This window comes from Mauremys reevesii, linkage group 2 (genome assembly GCF_016161935.1).
Source record: "Mauremys reevesii isolate NIE-2019 linkage group 2, ASM1616193v1, whole genome shotgun sequence".
Taxonomy (NCBI): domain Eukaryota; kingdom Metazoa; phylum Chordata; order Testudines; family Geoemydidae; genus Mauremys; species Mauremys reevesii.
This window is the reverse complement of record NC_052624.1, coordinates 170179401-170201372: the sequence shown is the minus strand read 5'-3', so window position 1 is coordinate 170201372 and position 21972 is coordinate 170179401. Positions and strand designations below refer to the sequence as shown.

At 40.3% G+C, this 21972-nt stretch overlaps 1 protein-coding gene across 6 annotated transcripts in view; it reads left to right on the top strand.

The window, feature by feature from the left end:
* Positions 1-21972, top strand: part of DUSP22 (dual specificity phosphatase 22) — a 176611-nt gene that overhangs the window by 141950 nt on the left and 12689 nt on the right. For all 6 annotated transcript variants that reach the window (XM_039521403.1, XM_039521404.1, XM_039521407.1 and 3 more), the window contains one exon: positions 11108-11157. In XM_039521403.1, the coding sequence (XP_039377337.1) occupies positions 11108-11157 (50 nt within the window). The remainder of the gene's footprint in view (positions 1-11107; positions 11158-21972) is intronic.

The window sequence follows — 21972 nt, the reverse complement described above, 5'->3', positions numbered from 1 at the left end:
GAGTAGCATGACCTTAGAGGCATTTCAGTGTTCCCAATAAAATAGCCTGTAGTGCTGTCTTCTGTGTCAGAAGGCTTGGATCTTCACCATTCCATTTACAGTGAGTCACATTTGAAGCTGGCCCTTGTGTAGGTTTTGTGCTTTGTGCACATATGTGATTTTTCTTGCTTTCTGTTTCTAAAAGAATTGATTTTTCTTTTTCATGGGTATTAGAAGAGAAAGGGATATGTAGTTGCAATTTTAATCTGAAACCATCCAGGTGAGGCTAAAGTAGTTGGGCTATATTTAAATCCCAGCAAACTGGACAAACTTTTGGGTTTTTTAAGAGCACACCACTCTCTTTACACTGTAGGCAGTTGCAATACATGTCTATAGCCAATCCACACACCGGTGCAGTCTTTGGTCTAGAAGATCTATCTAGCCTGTTTGGTGATACAAGTCTGTATAAGTAGTCCATCAGGAAGGTAGTCCCGTCATTAGAGCTGCTGTGGTTTGATTATCAGTTTCTTTCTAGGGCAAATATTGTGATTTTAAAGTATTATACATAGTTATTTAGAGCATAACATAGTTATGATTGCTGCTTAGGAAATACTCTATAGTGCATGCCAATGAAACCTCATCATCTTCCTCCATTAGCTCTTCTATAATGTAAATTTTGTAGTGTGTTTTTTTTCATTCTTTATAGTTAACCAGAACACCTGCAGGAAGCAGAGTTATTTATTCTTTCTTGAAAAAAAAATTCTGATTCCATTCACGATGCCAAGATAGATCTTGTACACAGTATCTCCAGAATAGTGCTGTGTGTACCTCCCCTACGCCATGCTAATGACTACATAAAATAAGCTTTGGCTTGTATGCTCTGTAGAAAGAAAAAAAAAAACCTTCTTGAGACAATTTAATGCAGTTATCAATTTTGGTCGATTTATTAGCTTTTCTTGTGCTGCTGTCATCACTCATCTTAAATGAACTGTAGCTTTAAGACTAAAGTTTCAAGGGACCCTCCTAAAGAATTTAGATCCCAAATTTGATCTTCCATGTAGTCACTAAGAAACTGATCGGAGGGGGTGGGAAGGAAGGAATATTTCTGAGAGCCATGAAGGCCAACCTTTAAGCCCCTTGAGTTGCAGAAGTAGTTAACGCATGACTCTTATTTTTCAGTTCTGCTAGCATAAATGATGCTAGTTCATCAAGATAGTCTGAAGTGGCAAGAGGTTGACAGCATGTTAATTTGGACTCCTGGATTAAAATAATAGTTCTCCAACAAAGTGTTTGCCAAATTCTTTGAGGCCTGTAGTTAAGAGATGATTTAGAGTAAAACCCACAAAGTTTTTGAAGGTATTCTTAAAAAATGGAAATTCAGCCCAATTAAAGCTAATAGAAAAGACCACAAACTATGGCAGGTAAAATATAAAGTGGAATTAAGAGGAACAAGTGAATGGTTGAGTATATAGCCAAAGATATACTTAGAGTATCTTATTGTTTTTATATTCAAATCAGTTAAGTGTGAGAGAATGAGGGGAAGTAAAAGAACGAGGACGTTGCAGAGAAGCTAAATGATTTCTTTGCGTCAGTGTTCACCACAGACGATGTTGCGGATATACCTGTTCTTTTCAGGCACTCTTAGGGGTGGAGAAGTCAAAGGAGGATGTTCTGGAACAAGCTGAAAAATAACAAGTTCCTAGGACTGGATGGAAGATCTAGGAGTTCTGAGGAAACTTAACAAAGTGGCTGATCTGCTATTAAAAGCCATGTGATCTCTCTACTATCAGCTATTATACTGGAAGAGAAATGTCAGTTTGACACTTATTAGAGACCTGGTAATAATACATCCTTATGGGCCTACACTTAGATTTGCTGTTTGTGGGAATTTCTTAAATTTCTGTGTGTGGCCAAATATTTCAGATATCAAACTTAAAGTGCACTGTACATTTTGCACGTTCTGGATTAAAAAAGGTTCCAGATGAGCAGAAGAACTAGCTAGTTTCTTAGCATAGAGCAGATCAACTGCTTCAACACAGTCTTAGGCAGCTGCAGGAATATCAGCCAAAGATATCAGCTCTTGGTGCCTCAGAATATTATTGGGGCATGCTCAGCATAGGGTTTCCACTGAAATATTAAATGGTGATAGCCACAGTGTGTTTTAGTTTTCTAATACCACGTTCACTGTCCTGAAAGCTTCCACTACCACCTTTAACTTTAGATTTGAAATGGCCTCCCCCCCCACCCCTTTTGATACACTTTAAGAAATTTCCAAAATTCTTGGGGGAAACCCTGGGTTAAGGTGAAAGAAGCAATTTCCATCTCCCTAATTGGTAGAACTACAGGTGCAGAAGATAACTAAGCTTCAGCGTTCTCTCTTTAGCTCTGTAATCTCAAGGGAATATCCACACTCAGAAACCAACCCGTAAATCTTTGGTTTGGACTAGAAGTGCATCATTGCTCTGACACATGATGGCTAAATAGGGAAATGTTAGGAAACCAATCAATCATGCATTTTTTGTGTTCAGGCTAAATCTGGACTGATGCTGTTCATTATGTGTAAACCTCCAGATGTTTTAAAAAATACAGCTTTTGTACTGGATACCATGGAGCAGTTCTTGAGATGCAAGAAGCTATTTGTAAATAAAAATTGCTTCTTGAGGAACCGATGAGAAGAAATGGATCCTTTAGTCATGATTGTGTAGCACATTCTGTACACTGGCTCTGCAATCTTTTTGTATGTAGGCCAAAATCTTAGGGTACTTTTAATAAGTACATTCTGCTGGCCAGATAGCATACAACAAAATGCAATTTCCAAGTCATTATCATGCTACCACAATGAAAATTAGTTCTTCCAGTTGTTAAATAAGTAATTAAAGTCAGATTGAAACTGTTCTGTTTGAGTCTCTTCCAATGGGCTCCTACCTCAACCAGTGTTACAAATTGTCATTCTTCAACAGTCAGGTCACAATCAAGAGGAAGCTCAGAAGTGCTCATTTTAAATAAAAAAATGTATTTTTCGTATCATTTCACTGCTTATTCATGGTAAAAATTTCCCCATGAGAGGTTTCAAAAGACTCTGCTGAGCAAAATAGCTACCATTTTTCTTTCAGCTGTAGTGGTGTGAGAAGACTCCTTTATTTAAAATACAGTTCTTCTGACTTTGGCTTAGTTCATGAGGAGTTGGGAACTCTGACCTAATTTCTCAAAAGTGACTAGTGATTTTGTATGTTCCTTATGAGACACCTGAAAGAGGCCTGAATTCCAGGAAGAGCTGAGCATTTGCCCTCTTGATATTGGTTCCTTGTAGTGTCTCAAGTTGGGCACTAAATATTAGTCATCTCTGGTGGAGGCTGCTGAGGTGATATACTGACTCAGTTCATTCTTTGGTTTCCCTAGTTATTCCACCTTCCAGGTGAACTCCAGCCTTTGTTGGGTAGCACTAACATCTGGTGGAAGAGTGGTTTTAGAATCTTTCCGCTAATGAAGCACCTCTACTAGGGGTTAGGTTGTTGAAAGTATGGGTCAGTATTGACCCATTGACTGCAGTCTTCTGAATACCACATTCACTGGAACACAATGAGCCCTTCAACTTCGACCTAGGAAAAGATGTGGAAAGTGTGTTAATTTTCATTTCTAAAAAGAGAGAGAGCTGTTTCTGATCTTAATGACTTTTAAAAAAAATCTGAAAATACTTCATAAGATTGCTGTGAGATCCCTTATGTAATCAAGTGCTGTGAATATAAAAAGGCTACTTTATTATTAAAAATAAATATTACAGGATCTTACCAGCTTCAGTAGATCAGATTCCCCGTAAGTCTATCTCATGTATTTATGATGCTCTCAAAAGCAAACATGAAATAACTTTACAATGTGGTCGATTAATGGTTATTGCTGAAACATAAATGTGTTTTCTATGAGTCATTAATAAAATCAACAGCATTTGTAACTGCTCCAGAAAGTAACTGAAAGGACAAACAACGGTTGACTAGTTTTCAGTTAGGTGGTTCTGTAGCTGTACTGGACAAAACTCTTGGTAACCTTTTGCTGGTTTGCCTTGAGGAAACCTTATCTGCTGGCTGTTTCCCACTTTAGCTTTTTTGCTGAAATGCCCCTGAACAAAAATAAGTACTCCCATCCTCATCTGTTGATGTGACAAGTCAGATTAACACATGGCTTTTGACTAACCTGAAAGAACTTGCCAGGTGCTAGAGGTTTCCTATTTGCATCTGGGTTCACAAATTTAAGCTGAGGGGTTTTGGTTGTTTTTTTTTAAAAAAAGAATTTCTTGGAAGTCGTTGATGGTATCTTTACATAAATTTAAATACCGAGAAGTTTAATGCCAAAAATGTAACATTTATCTTTAAAAAATAATGATTTTAGAATAGAAATTGTGGTGGTGTTTTTGGACAACTCAGGGTTCGTATTTCTCTCTCTCTCCCTCCCTCCCCCATCACTGATTGACTAGAAATGGAGATGTTAAAGTTACAAAACAGAGGAGAACTCTCAAAGGGGATGGAGCATTGAAGTCAAACTCTATCTTGAGTGTTACTATGCATTATGAGTCTTTGGTTGTTTTTTTTTTTCCAAGTTCTATAACTCTTTTCCCTCCCCCGACAGAGTGTTGCTAGATTACTCAAAAACGTTAAAGCAAAAACACCCCAATACTTCAGATTTTTTTATACTTCTGAATACACCATACAATACTATTTATTTATACTTTGTTAATCAAGCATCATTCTTAGTGAATTCAGAATGTCTTTGATTATAACAAACTATCCTATATTTGTAACCTGAAGAAATAACAAGACATATATGTTTTGCCATGCTTCTATTAGCTTAGTCTTGGTATTGCTTTTGTCAGGATGAAATCTGCAGTGTGCTGTTTGGATTTCCCATTCTCACATACAAACCTACTATCTCAACTGCACTAGATGTGGTTGCATCATTTTGCTACTGCAAAGTCTTGTTCTGCATAGGAAAGTTCAAATTGTTTTTTAAGTTTGGTTGATTAAAAAAATAAGCTAGGAAAGAAACATCCACTTATTTTTTTTTTTCATTTTCAAATTAGCCACAGATAAGTAGAATAGGAAAAATTTAAACCGGGTCATAAGATACTCATTGTTTTTCCTGTACATTTTTCTTGTGCATTATATAAAGTATTAAATATAATCCAAAAATGTAAGTCTTTTTAAAAAAAAAAAAAAAAAAAGGTAATAACATTCCAAATGAGAGAGAGATTTTATTACGGTTTCATTGAATATTCCAAACATTAAACAAGTGTGCAGTGTTCAGATCTTAATACATAATGACACCTAAAATAGTTAGAAGTTATAACACATTTGCTCTTCAGTTGATAGGTTTTTATTAGCTCTCAGTGTAATCCTGGCTACATAAAATATATATTTAAAGTTTGTTTTTCATTTTTGAAAACTTGAGAGATATAGTGTAATGGGTTTGGCTTTATTTTACGATGTATGGCAAAATGGTGCAAGCATAGTATTGTTTCACAAATAACAGTGAATTTTAGAAATTTTACTTAACTCTCGCTTGTTTCAGCTTTGACAATCTTGAAATCAGAATACTTGTTCTGGTTTTGTTAGCTCTCACTGTATCGGTTTAACTGTAGCCTTTAGTTTCAGGGCCGAAGAGAGACAAAATTCTAGTTTTGGTGGTTACTCTGTCTGCTGAAATAGAAAACTGAAAAGAAAATGATCTTTTAGTATATTGGCTCTACAGTCTATCACGTATCTTTAACTGCACTGGAAGAAACATGCATGACTTCAATTGATTCTGGCATCATACGAAAACTAACTAACTATCGATAACCTTAGAAAACGTCTTAAAAATGAATGTAGGTGTATGGGTGGGGTGATGTTAAGGATTTAGAAACAACAGTTGGAGAATAGATAGCATTGAATTAAGAAGTGGCCAGGAGAGAGGCACTGTGATGTAGTTGGTTATTCTGCTTCTGTATAGATCTAGGAAGTTTGTACGAACGCTTGAACTTGTGTGGTGAACTGCTGAAGGTTTCCCCCCCCCCCCCCCAGCTGGAGCATAGAATTCGATTTGCTTTACAGAAATGTATGTATGTCATTTTTCATAACTCTGAGAAACTATTTAATTTTAGATTGATGAAAAAGCTGGTTTGATTTAATCCAGGGAAGGGTTTTTTGGAGGGAGAAAGAAAGAGGAAAAAATGTTGGCATGCAAGATATCAGTTGAAGGAATATTTCATTGTGACTATACCAACTGCAGCAGTAATTAATTAATGTGGATTCGTTCCTTCTCGTTGGGTTTATAATAATATTTGCTTTTTCATCAACTCTTGTAATAAGGTTTTATCTCTGACCTAAACAGAACATTTCATTTTTGAGAAGGGCAAATATTCAGTGAAATTAACAAATTTAATGAGTGGAACTGATCTGCTGGAACCTAAATCCACTTTTTTCATCTGTTGTTCTACCAGATGACACAATGCAAGTTTCCCTTTGAAAGAAATACTGTGTTATACACATACACTTAATGTTTAGTTTGCCTGCCTCATCTTTGTTAATATTATTAATTTAAACCCTGTTAAATCATATACACCTCTACCTCAATATAACGCTACCCAATATAACACGAATTTGGATATAACGCGGTAAAGCAGCACTCGGGGGGGACCACACGGAGCTGCGCACTCTGATGGATCAAAGCAAGTTTGATATAGCGCCGTTTCACCTATAACGCGGTAAGATTTTTTGACTCCCAAGGACAGCGTTATATCAAGGTAGAGGTGTAGCAGGGTTTATTCTTAACATTTTCTAGCAATATTATAGCTTCATTAATAAATCACTAAGGCTCAAAGGCCCATTGAGGCATTGGAAGTCATCCCATTGGCTTCAGCAATCTTATGATCAGGCACAGACTCTCTGTTGTCATGATGAGCATGTACCCAAGCAAGGAAACGGACACCTCAGTGATGTTTTTGCTTCCTCCTTTGGCTTGGTCTTTGTTGAAGATTCTAAGATTGCAAACACCACTAACTACTGAAATTGTGAAGCCTATGGCATTTTTGCACACTAATGAACCAGCCATGAGCATCTGAAAATCTTAGTCTACAGTATTTACTTGTTACGTTGACACAAACTGTTCTGCTTTGCTTAGAGTCCCTTTGGGACAATTCTTAGATGTTATCTGCATTGTACATGCACAGGAAAGACAGTGATGTCTCTGGGGCATAACTGCACAAGAACACTACGGTCTCGGGTGGTTTTTTTAAATTATCACATAGACAAGAGGGCTCAGAAATTAAATAACTTCCTGTTTCCAATATCTTAAAAAAAAAAGGGGGGGGGAGGGCACTAAGTTTGTAAAAATATCAAAAGTGGATGAAGAAAATCAAATGCAGCATGGCAAGTCTTGTTATCCACAGCGACATATAAATATCTCTGTTGGACAGTGGCCCAAGTGTTTCATTTACAAACACCTGCTTTTGATTCTAAGATTTTTAAACTATCTGGGATCAAATCCCTTTATAAGGTAGGATTTTAAAAAGTTGGTCAGTGATGTTCTAACTGTGATCCAGTTGAAGTCATTGGGAGTTTTACTGTTGATTTCAGTGGGACAGAGAGGCCAACACTGAGCATTTTTAAGATCCCATCCATAATTGTAGTTTTCCTATGGGGGAGGTTTCCTGGGAGGCCTGAGGAGGGGAATTCATTAACACCACCTTCCAAAATGCTCCAAGGTGGCACGCATTGGTAAAGCACAGACTTCCAGAACCTTTGTGTTGAATGGCCCCGTTAACCTGACTAAACTTCTGATCCTGAGAGGTGATACACTCAATGGGAGGTGCTCAACTCCCATTGGCTTTACTGGGAGTTGTACCTCCCAGGATCAGGCCTTGGAGGAGCCATTTAGCACAATATGTGGTCTCTCATAGGCTAGTTTCATGCTTACGTGTGGTTCTGTGGTAGCTGTGAATTCACGTCTCTCTTAGCATCATGCAGAATGGGAATCAGCCAGCTGTGACTGAAAAGAACACTGTGTGCTCTAAAACTGACAGTACTTCTTCTTTTAAAGTGAACATTTGCTGAAAGCCCCTCTTAGTTCAGCTACTGTCAGTATTCAGCATGCGTGATAACTGCTGAAATCAGTGGGACTACTTAAATGAGTATGGGATGCAGGATTGGAACCTTAATTGCATGGTACAATGCTGGCCTCAATATGTTTCCTTCTCTCTCTCCTTTCCCCTCTTCTTTTCATTCCTGTGTTCTGCCTTGTTGAAGGGCAGCTAATGAGTACTGGGCTCCTGGTATTGAATTGTCCAAAGGAGAGAGCATTTTAATATGACCTAAAAAGGTAAATTGCCGAGCTTCAGCAAATGTAGGGCCTAATTCTATAAAATTTACTCATTTGAGCAGTCCTCTTAAGTTCAAAGCTAAAGCTTCATGGTTAATATCTCTGTGTAAGGAGGTAATGATACCAGATCTATACTGTAGCATTGTCTAGTCTAGAGAAATCAATCCATGACATTAGCAATCTGTTTTATATGCAGATTGTTCTACCACCAGTTGAATGCATCTCCGCTAGCCATCTTGACTCCGTAAGGGTTATTATCCTTGCAACCACATGAGGGCTGCTTTTCCCTGATTCAAGTGGGGTTGGCTGCCATGTTCGATGGTTTTCATTTTTTGACAGATATCAGAGATGCCATTTAGCTGTCAAGCCTCCATGGTTCAGCAGCTGAATCTCTTCTCTTCCCAACAGCCATGTTTTGTCATGTCCACAAAACTCTCCCCACTTTACCCTCCCGAAATATCACCAGCTCCCATTCTTCAGGAGTTCAGCTGAGATTGTGCGCTCTCTCACTGCAAACCCCTCTTCAAATATTTCCCTCTTCTCTAAGTCATGATTTCCTCCGGCTATGCCTTCCACACTTCCAGTGATCCCCACACTCTGGCTGTGCCACTTTGTCAGTGAGCTATGGACAGTTCACCAGCTATACTCTGTGACACACTTCAGGAGGAAATAAGTTGACAATCCACAGATGGATCAAAGGACCAGGAAGAGGCTGGAAAGCGGTAGTGGAGTGACTGTGAAGAATGCATTGGCTTGATCTGACGTACTACCTCTGGTTCTTCAGATTGAGAACATAGCTGTTGCACCATCAGTGGTTTGTTGGCTCAGGTATGGAATAGCCAGAGCTGGGATTGGAGATCATAGCCTGGGGAGAGGTGTATATTTGAGGAGGTCATAGAATATCAGGGTTGGAAGGGACCTCAGGAGGTCACTAGTCCAACCCCCTGCTCAAAGCAGGACCAAACCCAACTAATTTTTTTTTTTTTAAATAGGAGATATACCAATCTCCTAGAACTGGAAGGGACCTTGAAAGGTCATCAAGTCCAGCCTCCTGCCTTCACTAGCAGGACCAATTTTTGCCCCAGATCCCTAAGTGGTCCCCTCAAGGATTGAACTCACAACCCTGGGTTTAGCAGGCCATTGCTCAAACCACTGAGCTATCCCTCCCCCATGATGAGCCTGATCACCATCTGAGATCCTGGAGATGTCCCTGGAGAGGGAAGTTACTAGGTATATTTAAAACTACAGCATGTTCGTATGGAGTACTAACTTCTTGTCACCACCCTTTTTATTTGTTACTTATCTATTACTTTCTCACTTTATTGTCCAAGCTCATTTTTTAAACTTGTTTCTGTGGCCCTTTGTAAAACACTCCTGAAAAGGCATTGGCTACTTGACTTTTCAGATCAGAGTTCTTCTAAGAATATATATTGCAGTTCCTTATTTCAGTACATAATTCGTTACAATAATAGCTGACTAATAAAGTGAGGACTTATTGGAAGATACGCCTGAGTTTTAAAGTCGTTGCTTTCAAAAAATAACCGATTCCTCTTCCAAAATGCCCTCTTTGTTTATTGTGTTGCTAAATACGTAAGGGAAAAACAACCGAATGCGGCATTCTGCACAAGAAAAAAGTTTTTCTCAAATTTCGTTTTCAGCATTCATTTTGACAAAGTGAGAACTGTATAAGATGTGACTAGTTTCCAATGAAACATAACAAGAATAACATGTTTAAGATGATGAATATAGCAGAAGTTTTATGCCTTTCTAATAAAGATGCTGCCGTTTAAAGAATTCACTTAAGGATCTTCGGTGTAAACATGACTAAGCTGTCTGTTCCTTAGCGACAAAACATTTGTGAAAACAACTTTTTAAGTCTGTATGCAGTGGTGTTGTAACAGCGTTGGTTCCAGAATATTAGCAAGACAAGGTGGGTGGGTTCATCACATAAGAATGGTCATACTGGATCAGGCCAATCATCCATCTAGCCTGGTATCCTGTCTTCTGACAGAGGTCAATGCCAGATGTTTCAAAGGGAATGAACAGAACAGGCAATTTATTGAGTGATCCCCATCCCCTGTCCTCCAGTCCCAGTATCTGGCAGTCAGAGGCTTAGGAACCCCCAAGCTTGGGGTTGCATTCCTGATCATCTTGGCTAATAGCCATTGATGGACCTATCCTCTTTGAATATATCTAATTCTTTTTTGAACCCAGTTATACTTTTGGCCTTCACAACATCCCCTGTCAATAAGTTCCGCAGGTTGACTGTGCATAGTGTGAAGAAGTACTTTCTTGTGTTTGTTTTAAACCTGTTGCCTATTAATTTAATTGGGTGACCCCTGGTTCTTGTGCTATGTGAAGGGGGTAAATAACACTTCCTTATTCACTTTCTCCACACCATTCATGATTTTAGAGATCTCTGTCATATCCTTAGTCTTCTCTTTTCCAGGTTGAACAGTCCCAGTCTTTTTAATCTTTCCTCATATGGAAGCTTACACAGAGATGAAGAAGAGCTCTGTATAAGCTTGTCTCTCTCACCAACAGAAGTTGGTCCAATAAAAGATATTACCTCACCCACCTTGTCTTTTTAAATCTGGGCAGATGAGACAAAATCTGCAGTTACTTACAACTTAGATAATGTTTTCACCCCTCTAGCCAGATACAATTCTTTCATAATCAATGGCGCTGCACAAATACTAGAGCAGAATTTACCCATTGATCTGTGACCATTATGCTTTTGTCTTACTGTTGTGTTCTCATTCCTGTTTACTACTTTATACAGGGAGTGAAATATCTGTGCATTCCTGCTGCCGATTCACCCTCACAGAATGTGTAAGTTTGGGTTTTTTTAAATTCAGTGCTAATGTTATTTTGAAATATGTTAAAGGACCTGATTATGATCCCTCACCAGTTTTACACCAATGTAGGTTTAAATCTGTTGGTTTAAGGGGAATTACTCCTAATTTATATTGAGGTAACAGAAAAATAGGTCCTTTTAATAATAATAATAAATTGCTTTCCTACTTGGCATGGCTGCTTTGCTACCAAGAATAGCCAGTGTTGTTATAATTAAGGCAAACTTTTTAGAAGGGATTTTAAACCTTATGCTTCAGGGCTGGTATGTGCTGCAAAATTAGGTCAGCTTAACTGAAATTGCTGAAATTAATTCCTATGAAAAAATTAACACCATGTGTGCTGTAATTAAGACAACCTAAGCCCTGGCGTACACCCTGCTAGGTTGACGGAAAAATTGTTCTGTTGACCTAGCAACCACCTCTTGGAGAGTTGACTTTACTACAACGATGGAAAAACAGCACCACAGCAGTGCAGCTGCTGCTCTGCAGCTGTGTCACTGTAGCATTTCTGGTAGGGAGAGAGCCTTAGCCAATCTCTACATTTTAGAGACAGAGAGGAGACCTATGTGGGGTGCAGATTATGGCACATCTTCCTACTGTAGGGTTCTTACACCTTCCTCCTAATCATCTGGTCCTGGCCATTGCTGGGAACAGCGTACTGGATTACGCCTGATCCAGTATGTCAGTTCCTATGGTCTTATGCTGCTTGTATAGGAATGTATCATGTGAAGCTGCTGTGTCCCCTTTTCAGGCTTTTTTAATTTAATTTAATTTTAAATATCCACTGGCCATATAACTGTCCTGAAAGTTAGTTGAACTGACCCTGGGTTTAACATTCCGAATCTTTGAATTGATAGTATCTAGGAAATCATGATCTTGAAGTAATCAAAACGTATTTCATAAGAATACTTGGATGGTGACCAACTCTTTCTTCTAGTGTTCACTGTTTATGTTGAGGAGAAGTGCGGGGGGTTTCAGCCACTTCCTGCTAACTAGTTATGTAGAGAAACAGAAGTAGTTGAAAGGGCCTGGTACCTACGGAAGGAAATGCAGCACTGCTTTTTCTCTCAGATCAGAGTAATATTCCGGCTGATGCTTTCAGTGGATATTTTTAGAGTATTTTGTTTCTCATACCTTGGAGAGATTCCAACCTGACACTTGATGTTTCTTATTTGTTCTTGTCGCTCTTTTCAGTGGCATGTTTCTGAAATTATAAAAATCAATTTTTAACACAATTTTGTGTAGTAAGAACGTAGACCATGAGCCTGTGTTTTCCCATCAGAGGTGCAGAGCACCCTCAAATGCAGTTGTCAATGAGAGCTGCACGTTCTCAGTGCCTCTAAAAATCAGACATTGAGTGTTATTACTCCCTTAAAAATAATAGTAGCCCATATGCTATTAAGTGGGAATCCAGGTTAGAGAACAGAATAGGATTTTCAGTGCTAAGACAGTGGATATGGAAGCAATTTTGTGCATTTTTTTTTGTGGGAGGGTAGGAAAAAATGTGGAGGTTCATTTCTTTTAGAAAGAAAGCAACTTAAGAAATTACAGAGGCCGTATTCACATTTGTTGAGTCATCATTAATAGTGTGTCAGTATTTGGAGATCCTACTGGGTAGTTGTGAAAATGTTTGCAAATCTGCCATCTGTGTTAGTAGAAATCTGGTCCAATTAGTGAATAGAAAGAGGACATCATTTCCAGCGAATGTTAATTACACATGCAATGCAACCAGCCCTAGTCATTGCATATCAAGGAAATATATTGAAAAGCAACCTATAGCATTCAAAAGCAATTAGCTTTCTGGCACTGTACCAAGTCTCTTAAAGCATTAATAAGATAAGATATTTGCATGAGTATTGTTTCTGTTATGCTGCAAGCATCTACGGTTCTTGCTTCGGTATCAGATGGTTGCAGACAAATTTTGTTACTTCTGATATTGATACATTTGATCACTTAAAAGAAAACTTGATGAGTAACCAACTTTTCTTTATATGATGGAAAACTTCAAGCATAATGCACAGTGTCTTTAAATACTGATGTTACTTGCTTTTAATGTAAAAACTTCATAAGGTCAAAAGAAGCTTGTTTTATTCAGGTCATAAGAATGTAATATGATCTTATCAAACACTGTTTAAAAGTATAGGGTGTTTATCAGTTTGTGGGGAGGAGCCCTGGGGAAAGAGGGGATCTGTCCCTTTGTGACTTCTTTTTGTCTCGCCCCTTCTCAGAGTGAGACTGACAGCTGCAGAAGAAAAGAATAGCATTGCATATAAAGTGCTTTTACCTAGTGGTTGCTGTTGAATGAAATTGACTAGGATCACATAAGGTGCTTGTCTGTATCACTCAGCAGCTGGTTTTTCAGGTAAAGTTCTTCTGAGGTGGTGGTACTGCTTTTCTGCAGCTGCTGGCATTTGTCGAAGGGGGACAGCTTGATGCATGGTCAGAATGGATCTTGGGACTGTGGAGTAGCTAACTTAAGTTCGCATTAGCTATGTTTTCCTCACTGAACTTTCTTTTTCAACATGTATAATATACATGCACTTACAGTAAGCATATTAAGGGCTCTCCTGTTCCTGAGAGAAATCAATTCCCAATAAAATACAACAGTGAAAACAGAATATGCTCACATTCTTTGAAACTGTGTGAAGGTTCAGTTCTACTAGCATTTTCTGCTCCTGCTTAGAATTTGAATTAAGCAATTATTATTGAGACCTAGATCATTTCCTAGGAGTCTAGTGTGAGTTTGGCCTCCGTGGTGGGAATTTGGCCTCAGGCCATTAACTTCTGCTGGTCACTGATTTCCCTGACAATGCCCTCTCCTAAGGAACTTGCTACTCGGAAATTAATTCTGTAGAAATTAAATATACCCTTCCTCACTCCACCTTATTTCTGTACCGTGTGTTTCTGGGGAATTAATACCCAGTTATGCTAGCCTGTTTAGGGTTCCCATATTTCCCAAAGGGAAAACAAGACACCGTGTGGGGCTGGCCCCAGCTCATAGACTTTAAGGTCAGAAGGGACCATTATGATCATCTAGTCTGACCCCCTGCACAATGCAGGCCACAGAATCCCACCCATCCACTTCTATAACAAACCCCTAGCCTATGTCTGAGTTATCGAAGTCCCCAAATTGCGGTTTGAAGACCTCAAGCTGCAGAGAATCCTCCAGAAAGTGACCCATGCCCCATGCTGCAGAGGAAGGCGAAAAACCTCTGCCAATCTGCCCTGGAGGAAAATTCCTTCCCGACCCCAAATATGGCGATCAGTTAAACCCTGAGCATGTGGGCAAGACTCACCAGCCAGCAACCAGGAAAGAATTCTCTGTAGTAACTCAGATCCCACCCCATCTAAAATCCCATCACAGACCACTGGGCATACTTACCTGCTGATAATCAAAGATCAATTGCCAAATTAATTGCCAAAATTAGGCTATCCCATCATACCATCCCCTCCATAAATTTATCAAGCTTAGTCTTAAAGCCAGATATGTCTTTTGCCCCCACTACTCCCCTTGGAAGGCTGTTCCAGAACTTCACTCCTCTAATGGTTAGAAACCTTCATCTAATTTCAAGTCTAAACTTCCTAGTGTCCAGTTTATATCCATTTGTTCTTGTGTCCACATTGTTACTAAGCTTAAATAATTCCTCTCCCTCCCTAATATTAATCCCTCTGATATATATTTATAAAGAGCAATCATATTCCCCCTCAACCTTCTTTTGGTTAGGCTAAACAAGCCAAGCTCTTTCAGTCTCCTTTCATAAGACAGGTTTTCCATTCCTCGGATCATCCTAGTAGCCCGTCTCTGAACCTGTTCCAGTTTGAATTCATCCTTCTTAAACATGGGAGACCAGAACTGCACACAGTATTCCAGATGAGGTCTCACCAGTGCCTTGTATAATGGTACTAACACCTCCTTATCTTTGCTGGAAATACCTCGCCTGATGCATCCTAAAACCGCATTAGCTTTTTTTACGGCCATATCACATTGGCAGTTCATAGTCATCCTGTGATCAACCAATACTCCGAGGTCCTTCTCCTCCTCTGTTACTTCCAACTGATGCGTCACCAATTTATAACTAAAATTCTTGTTATTAATCCCTAAATGCATGACCTTGCACTTTTCACTATTAAATTTCATTCTATTACTATTATTCCAGTTTACAAGGACATCCAGATCTTCCTGTATGATATCCCGGTCCTTCTCTGTGTTTGCAATACCTCCCAGCTTTGTGTCATCCGCAAACTTTATTAGCACATTCCCGCTTTTTTTTATTAGCACGCTCCCCGCCCAGCCACTCGCCCAAGGCTGTCCTCCTCCCCTGTGGGGCTGGCCGCAGCTGCTCGCCAGAGCTACTCCCCTCACCCCCCCCCCCCAGCAGGACTGTCACTGGCCACTCGAACCCTGACTCCCCCTTGCACAGGGCTGTCATCTGTTTGTATTCCTCCTCACCACACGCCCACTTTTTCTTTTTTTTTTTTTTTAAATAAGTGGGATTTGTCCTGTTTGCTCTTGCCAACTGATCATGGCTAATAAAAGGGACTGTCCTGGCCAAAATGGGATGTATGGTCACCCTGAGCCTATTGGGCTTCCTGGTTGCCTTTTGAAGCTTCCTTTTGGTTTAGATTTAATATTACAGCCAGTCTGTCTGATAGTGCTACAGTAGCAAAATGCCAAAGAATCATACAAAAGGTCTAGGTAGTTCTTAGTCCTTGACTATTACAGGTTTGATTGCTGAAGAGACGATACCACTACATTTCTTTCCTTACTGATGCTTTTTTCAACCCTAACACATTTCTGAAAGCTCAACTAAACACTGAAGTGTAGAGCTGACATGGAAAATCCCTCATCTAATTTGTATCAATTACCGTCTTTATTAAAACATGATTGGAGAGGCCGTTCACTGCTTTACTTTGTGTGGGATGTGCCCAGTGATATTATAAAGAAGCTGCCGTTCATAATATTAAGTTAGCAAGAGAAGTGTGAAAGTTGGCTGTTGTACAATCAATTGTCTTTACGCTGAATTGTCAGTCCAGTGAATAGATTGTTAATCAGGACACTTGTCTTACACTTTTCTGTAGTAAATATTGATTTCCCATTTCATTGTTAACATAGAATAATTTGCTATTCTAGGGGTGAACATAAACCAGTATCGTGTTGAGTTGGCAGATTGCTTGAAACAATAACTCTAAGAGGTGTGAACTGCCCCATTGGTCAGAGTCAGGGCTCCATGATTCCACAAACTGCCAATGAATTCCACAAGTGTGACTGCATTAGGATTTCCCTTCTAACGTCTATGAAACTTGAACAAGATAATCAAGGCTGAACACTATCACACGTCTAAATTTGATGCACTAACAAGTAAACTGGCTGATACACAGTGACTCAGCGTACTGAATGTCATATCTGGAAAATGACTCATAAAACTGGACCAAAAGTTCACTATTAGCCATGCTTAATTACTCCCCCCTTCCCCCCAAGAAAGACATCACCCGCTTACCGTTGATATTTTTTCATCCCAAAGCATGTTCCATGAGAAAGTGGGAAAAACTTGTTAGGTCATTGTAGAAGATGTATTGATGTTTGGAGCTACTGTGGAAAAACCACACCAATGTATTAGAGACACGAGGTGGGTGAGGTAATATCTTTTATTGGATCAACTTCCTACCTTGTCTGTGTCTCTGTCCGGGGATCGACAAAGCTACAACTACACTGCATACATCAACCAATGTCATTTTCCCAGAGATCTAGGGGTAAAAAGGGGATCAAGTAAAATCAAGATAAAAGCATCAAGTTTTTCACTGACCCTAAGCAGTTAGATCTTTGAGAAATACTGCTTAACTGTGGTGCAGTTCTTTTTAAAAAGCCATGCATGCCACTAAAGTCTGTTCACTGTGACTGAATCATTTGTTAGGTTCAGCTGCTGCCTAGAGGTTATATCCCTGCAAGCAAACACAAGCACCATATGGTTGCAAAATTAGGGCTGGTCGAAACTTTTTTTCAATGGCAAATAGTTTTCTTGACTGAATGAAAATGTTTGTGCAAAGTATCTTTTTTCTTTTTTCTTTCAGTTTTCAATAACTGAAAACCAGAACATTTCAGCTTTCATCTTTTCAACAAAATGTCAATAATTTATCCCAAGGAAGAAACATTTCCCAACCAGTTCTAGTCAAAATTTTAGAATAGACACACATTTAAAAAGTCTGGAATTGCAGAATTCCTCAGGAGATCCTCTTCTGAAAGAGTCATTCATAGAAATATGTGTAGGGCTGGAAGGGAGCTTGAGAGGTCATCAAATCCATCCCTCCTGGCATGCTGAGGCAGGACCAAGTAAACCTGGGCCATTCCTAACAGGTGTTTTGTCCATCCTGTCTTTGAAAACTTCCAATGATGGGGCTTCCACAACCTCCCTTGTAAGCCTATTCCAGAACTAAACTACCCTTATAGTTAGAAAGTGTTTTCTAGTATCTAATCTAGTAGTCTCCAAATGCTCGGGGTCACGCCTCCCCTTACCTCTGTCCATGTCCCTGCCCTCCTGGAGCCAGGGCCACGGCTTTGGGGCGGAGGGAGTGGGACTAGGAGTAAGCAGGAGAAGTCTGGGGCCACAGCTGGGGGTGGGTCTGGGGCCAGGAACAGAGCTGCGGCCAGGGCCAGGGCTATGTGCAGAGCCATAGCCGGGCCACGGTAAAGGACCAAGGCTGGGGGGAGCTGGGACCGCAGCAGAGCTGTGAACGGAGCGGGTCTGGGTGTTGCTCCCTCCCCACCCCCCGTGATGGCTGGCCCCGCTGCAACCCCTCGAATGTTCCTCTGCCCCGTAGGGCGCATCCCACAGTTTGGGGACTTCTGATCTAATCGAACTCTCGAATGGCAGATAAAGCCCATTACTTCGTGTGCTACCTTCAGTGGACATGGACAAACAGTCACAGTCTTTTTTTTTTTTTTATAATAGCTCATAGCATTATGAGACTGTCCATCAAGTTCCTCAGTCCTTTTTCAACATTAAACATAGCCAGTTTCTGTTTTTTTATATATTTTTTTAAATTTTTTTTTTTTTTTTTTTTTTTTTTTGTTTTTATCTCTTTCTTTTTCTTCAGTTTGTCCACATTGTCCAAGTGTGTGGTGGTCAGTGGACAGGGTACCACTGAGGCTGAAGGCAGCGCCACTAGTGTAGAGTAGAGTTAACTCCTCCCTCAAACCTTGCATACTCCCCACAATTGCACAATTTGCACACAGCAGCATTTGATTTGCATTCAATTTGTGATCCACTCCACTGTAATCCCACCTCCCTCCACACCACCAGTTATTTATTTTTTTTTTTATATATTTTTTTTTTTTTTTTTTTTTTTTTCTTTTTATTGTTTTTCTTATTTATTGAGTTTCATTTCATTTTCAATTTCAATTTCAATTCAAATTTTTGTTTTGTTTGTTTTGTTTGAATACTACCTCATCCATTGTAAGCATACAGATTGTATAAGCATACCATTCCTCCATTATCCAGTATTTTAAAGATATTGATATAGATCCTGACACAGGATCTCCTCCTTATACCCTTCTCCTTAGGTTGAAAGAGAATACATATAATATAATATATTATAAATTGAATTTTTTTTAAAGGGAATAATCAAGAAAGAATGAGAGGGGGTTGGGGTAGAGATGGGTATAGAGAGGAGAGGTGACTAGAGAGGAGCCCCAGAAGAGAGAGGAGAGCAGCAGGGGAAGAGGAGGAAGAAGAAGACTGGCCTGGCCCACTCTCCCCACCCACGCTCAGCTGCAGCTCTGGGCCTGCTGTGGCTGGGGCCTGGCCCACGCCGCACGCAGCCCCGCAGGCGGCGCCGCAGCAACCTCCGCACAGCACACAGAGCAGCTCTCAGCAGGGCCAGCCTCCCCAGCCAAGGGGAAGGATGGGGGATGGGGGATGGGGTGGGTTTGGGGTGGGGGGGGGGGGGTGGGGGTTGGGGGGGTCTCCCCTGACCCCGTCCCCCTCTTTCTCCCCCCCACCCCCTCTCCTCTTCAAATTTCCAAATTGGTCTGTTGGTGGTTGCGCTTCTGGTTCCTGCAGGGTTTGGTGTTTACTCTGCTCTGTGTGTAAACTTACCGCCTGCTGTGCCATGAACTGGGAGCCCTGCCTTGCTGGCCCCTGATGGATAGGGACTGAAAGATGAGTGAGCTTATCTTATGAATGAGTCATATAAATTTTCCTTGTTTACTTATCCATAAATATGTCTACTTATCTTATGATAATACATATACATATATGATACAGTGATTGATAACAATACTATACAATTTATTTATCTTCTTTGAGGTATTCTTTCAGTAGTATACATTCACTTTAGGGCAATTCCATCTAGACCATTCCTAGAATCATCATTTATCTAGAATCAGGGAAGGGACCTCAAAGCATCCCAAAGTCCAAACCCATCTCAAAGCATCTCCAAAACCCCTAAATAAACCTATCCTCTCCAATGGAACTCACAACCCTGTTTGCTTACTGAGCATGCCCTCCCTACCTGAGCTATCCCTCCTAGTTCTATGTGAATGCTTATGCTGCAAATCAAGCCCTGACTGAGTCTTGCACTTGAGTGTGAAACATTGTTGTGGTAACCTTAGAAAGATTTAGTTTTTGGTGTTTTTATTGTGATTTGTTTGTGAAATGGCTATTTTACTAATTTATCCTTATAACTTTTTTATCTTTTGTTTGTTTTGTATAATGTTTTTTAATAATTTATTCCAGGGCTGGTCTAGGTCTTGCCTTGTCCACAGCTGAGGAATTTCTTCTCTCTGTCTGCCTCTCAGACTCTCTGTCTCCTTTCTCCCCTCTGTATATATCAACACCTATCTACCTTTTAATGCCTCTCCTCCTCCCTGCTGCCACTCCTGCCTAAACCTGAATGATCTACCCATCAATCTATACCTATGGATGTCTCTTAAATCATAATATTTCATAAAATAAATGTTATTCTCTAATTATTCTCTTCTTCCTTCCTACAGACATCTAATATGTTACAGTGATTCCCTGTTGAGTTTCCTTCTTTGCCTATTCTTTTGACCCTTTTGCTCTTTTCCCCTCCCTTGCCCCTTCCTTGCCCTCTCCCTGCCCCTCCCGACATCTAGCTGTCTCTGTCTTCTGCTTTTGCTTTGGTCTCTCGGTTCTCTAGGTTGGAAGCCCTCACTGAATTGCACTAGGTTTCCGGGTGGTCGCTCATGCTCTCTTCTGTTCTCTGGTCTCTTGGTGCCTAAGTCTTGCTCTCTCTGCCTCAACAGCTAGTTTTGCTCTCTCTCTCTTTCCTTTCTCTGTATCCTTTTTCTTCTCTGGCATTCTTTTTTTTTTTTTTTCTTTTTTTTCTTATTTTTTTTTTTTTTTTATGGGCATTAATATTTATATAATATATTGATTATCAGATATATATTTCATTATTTTATTGTGGGTTCATTGTCACATTTGCCATTACCAATGCTTCTGCAACTGCTTGTCCTGTCCCATCTGTCCCTAATATTTATACTAATATTGTATATATTTATGTGCTGCTTTGTGCTCATATGCATCACTGTGCATGTATGTGCACCAGGTGCATGCAAATCAGACATTCGTAGTGCCTCCTCTCAATTCCTTCTTGCCACCCATGGCGAGAGTTGAAGATCCCTCTCGCTCTTAGCCAGCTTTTGAAAAGCAAAAACTCCTGTGCACAGTTAGTTAGCAATAAGCACAAAAGTTGCCTAGTCTGCTTAGGCAAAGGACATGTAAGGGACAAAGATCCTATTTCTTGATAAGAATGAAGAAACAAAGGGATTTTTCCCTTAGAGTGCATCTCCTTAAGATGGGCATGTGGCCCTCGTCCGACCCCAACACTGACCTCAAGAGGATGGAGATTTTGTCCATGAGCTTGCTCCTCCAGCTGCCTCAGCCTTTAAGCCAAAATCTGGTGAGAAGCATCACTCATCATCTTCTCCTTCTGTCTCCTTGAAGCACTGAAAACCATCTTTGTCTTCAGAGGCTGACAAACCCCCAATGTATCACTTTTTGCCTCACAAAAAAAGTGCTGAAAAAAGTCCTTTGGTGCTGAGTCAAGGTCTGGTTTCCAGCACTCACTGGCACCCATGCAAAGGGACACCATTGGCGCCAGCTCTAACAGAGCCATTGAGACCAGTGTCTTCACCTCTACTAAAGAGGGCTTTGACCCTGGGTCATCACATCCGGCACCTCCAGTGATAGTGGCTGATAACTCATTTCTGCTATCGATGCCGTTGACGTTTCAGGCTTTCTTTGTGGCAAAATATCTTTTGTCTCCCTCTCCTGAACTCTCCCTTTTGTGTCATCCAGTTCCAAACGTAATGGCCTCCACTACATCACCAGCACCAATTATCACCATGGCACCGGCAGTTCCATCTGCTTCATTGATACAGTCTGCGTCAGCTCCATCAGCACTGTCAGTGTCGCCTTCTCACCTGTCTGCCTTCTGTCTGCCTCATCTGCTTCCATCAGCGCCATCAGATACATCAGTGTTGGTACCATTGGGGTAGCATGTGTGTTTCAGGTGTCAAGACCTCCACGGATGTCTAATGGGACTGCTCCACCATTCACCGAGGAGAGTTGTATTTCCTTCTCTTCAGATTCTGACCATGATAGACCCATATCTCCATGAAGGTCTTTCAGGTCACCATACAGATCAAGCTCTAGGAATACCCAGAGCAAGGAACAATAGTATAAAGATATTCATGGTGGTGGGTACCATGCCAGAGGAGTGACTGCTCTACTTGGCCTTATGGGACGTCTTGGACTGGTCCAAGAGCATT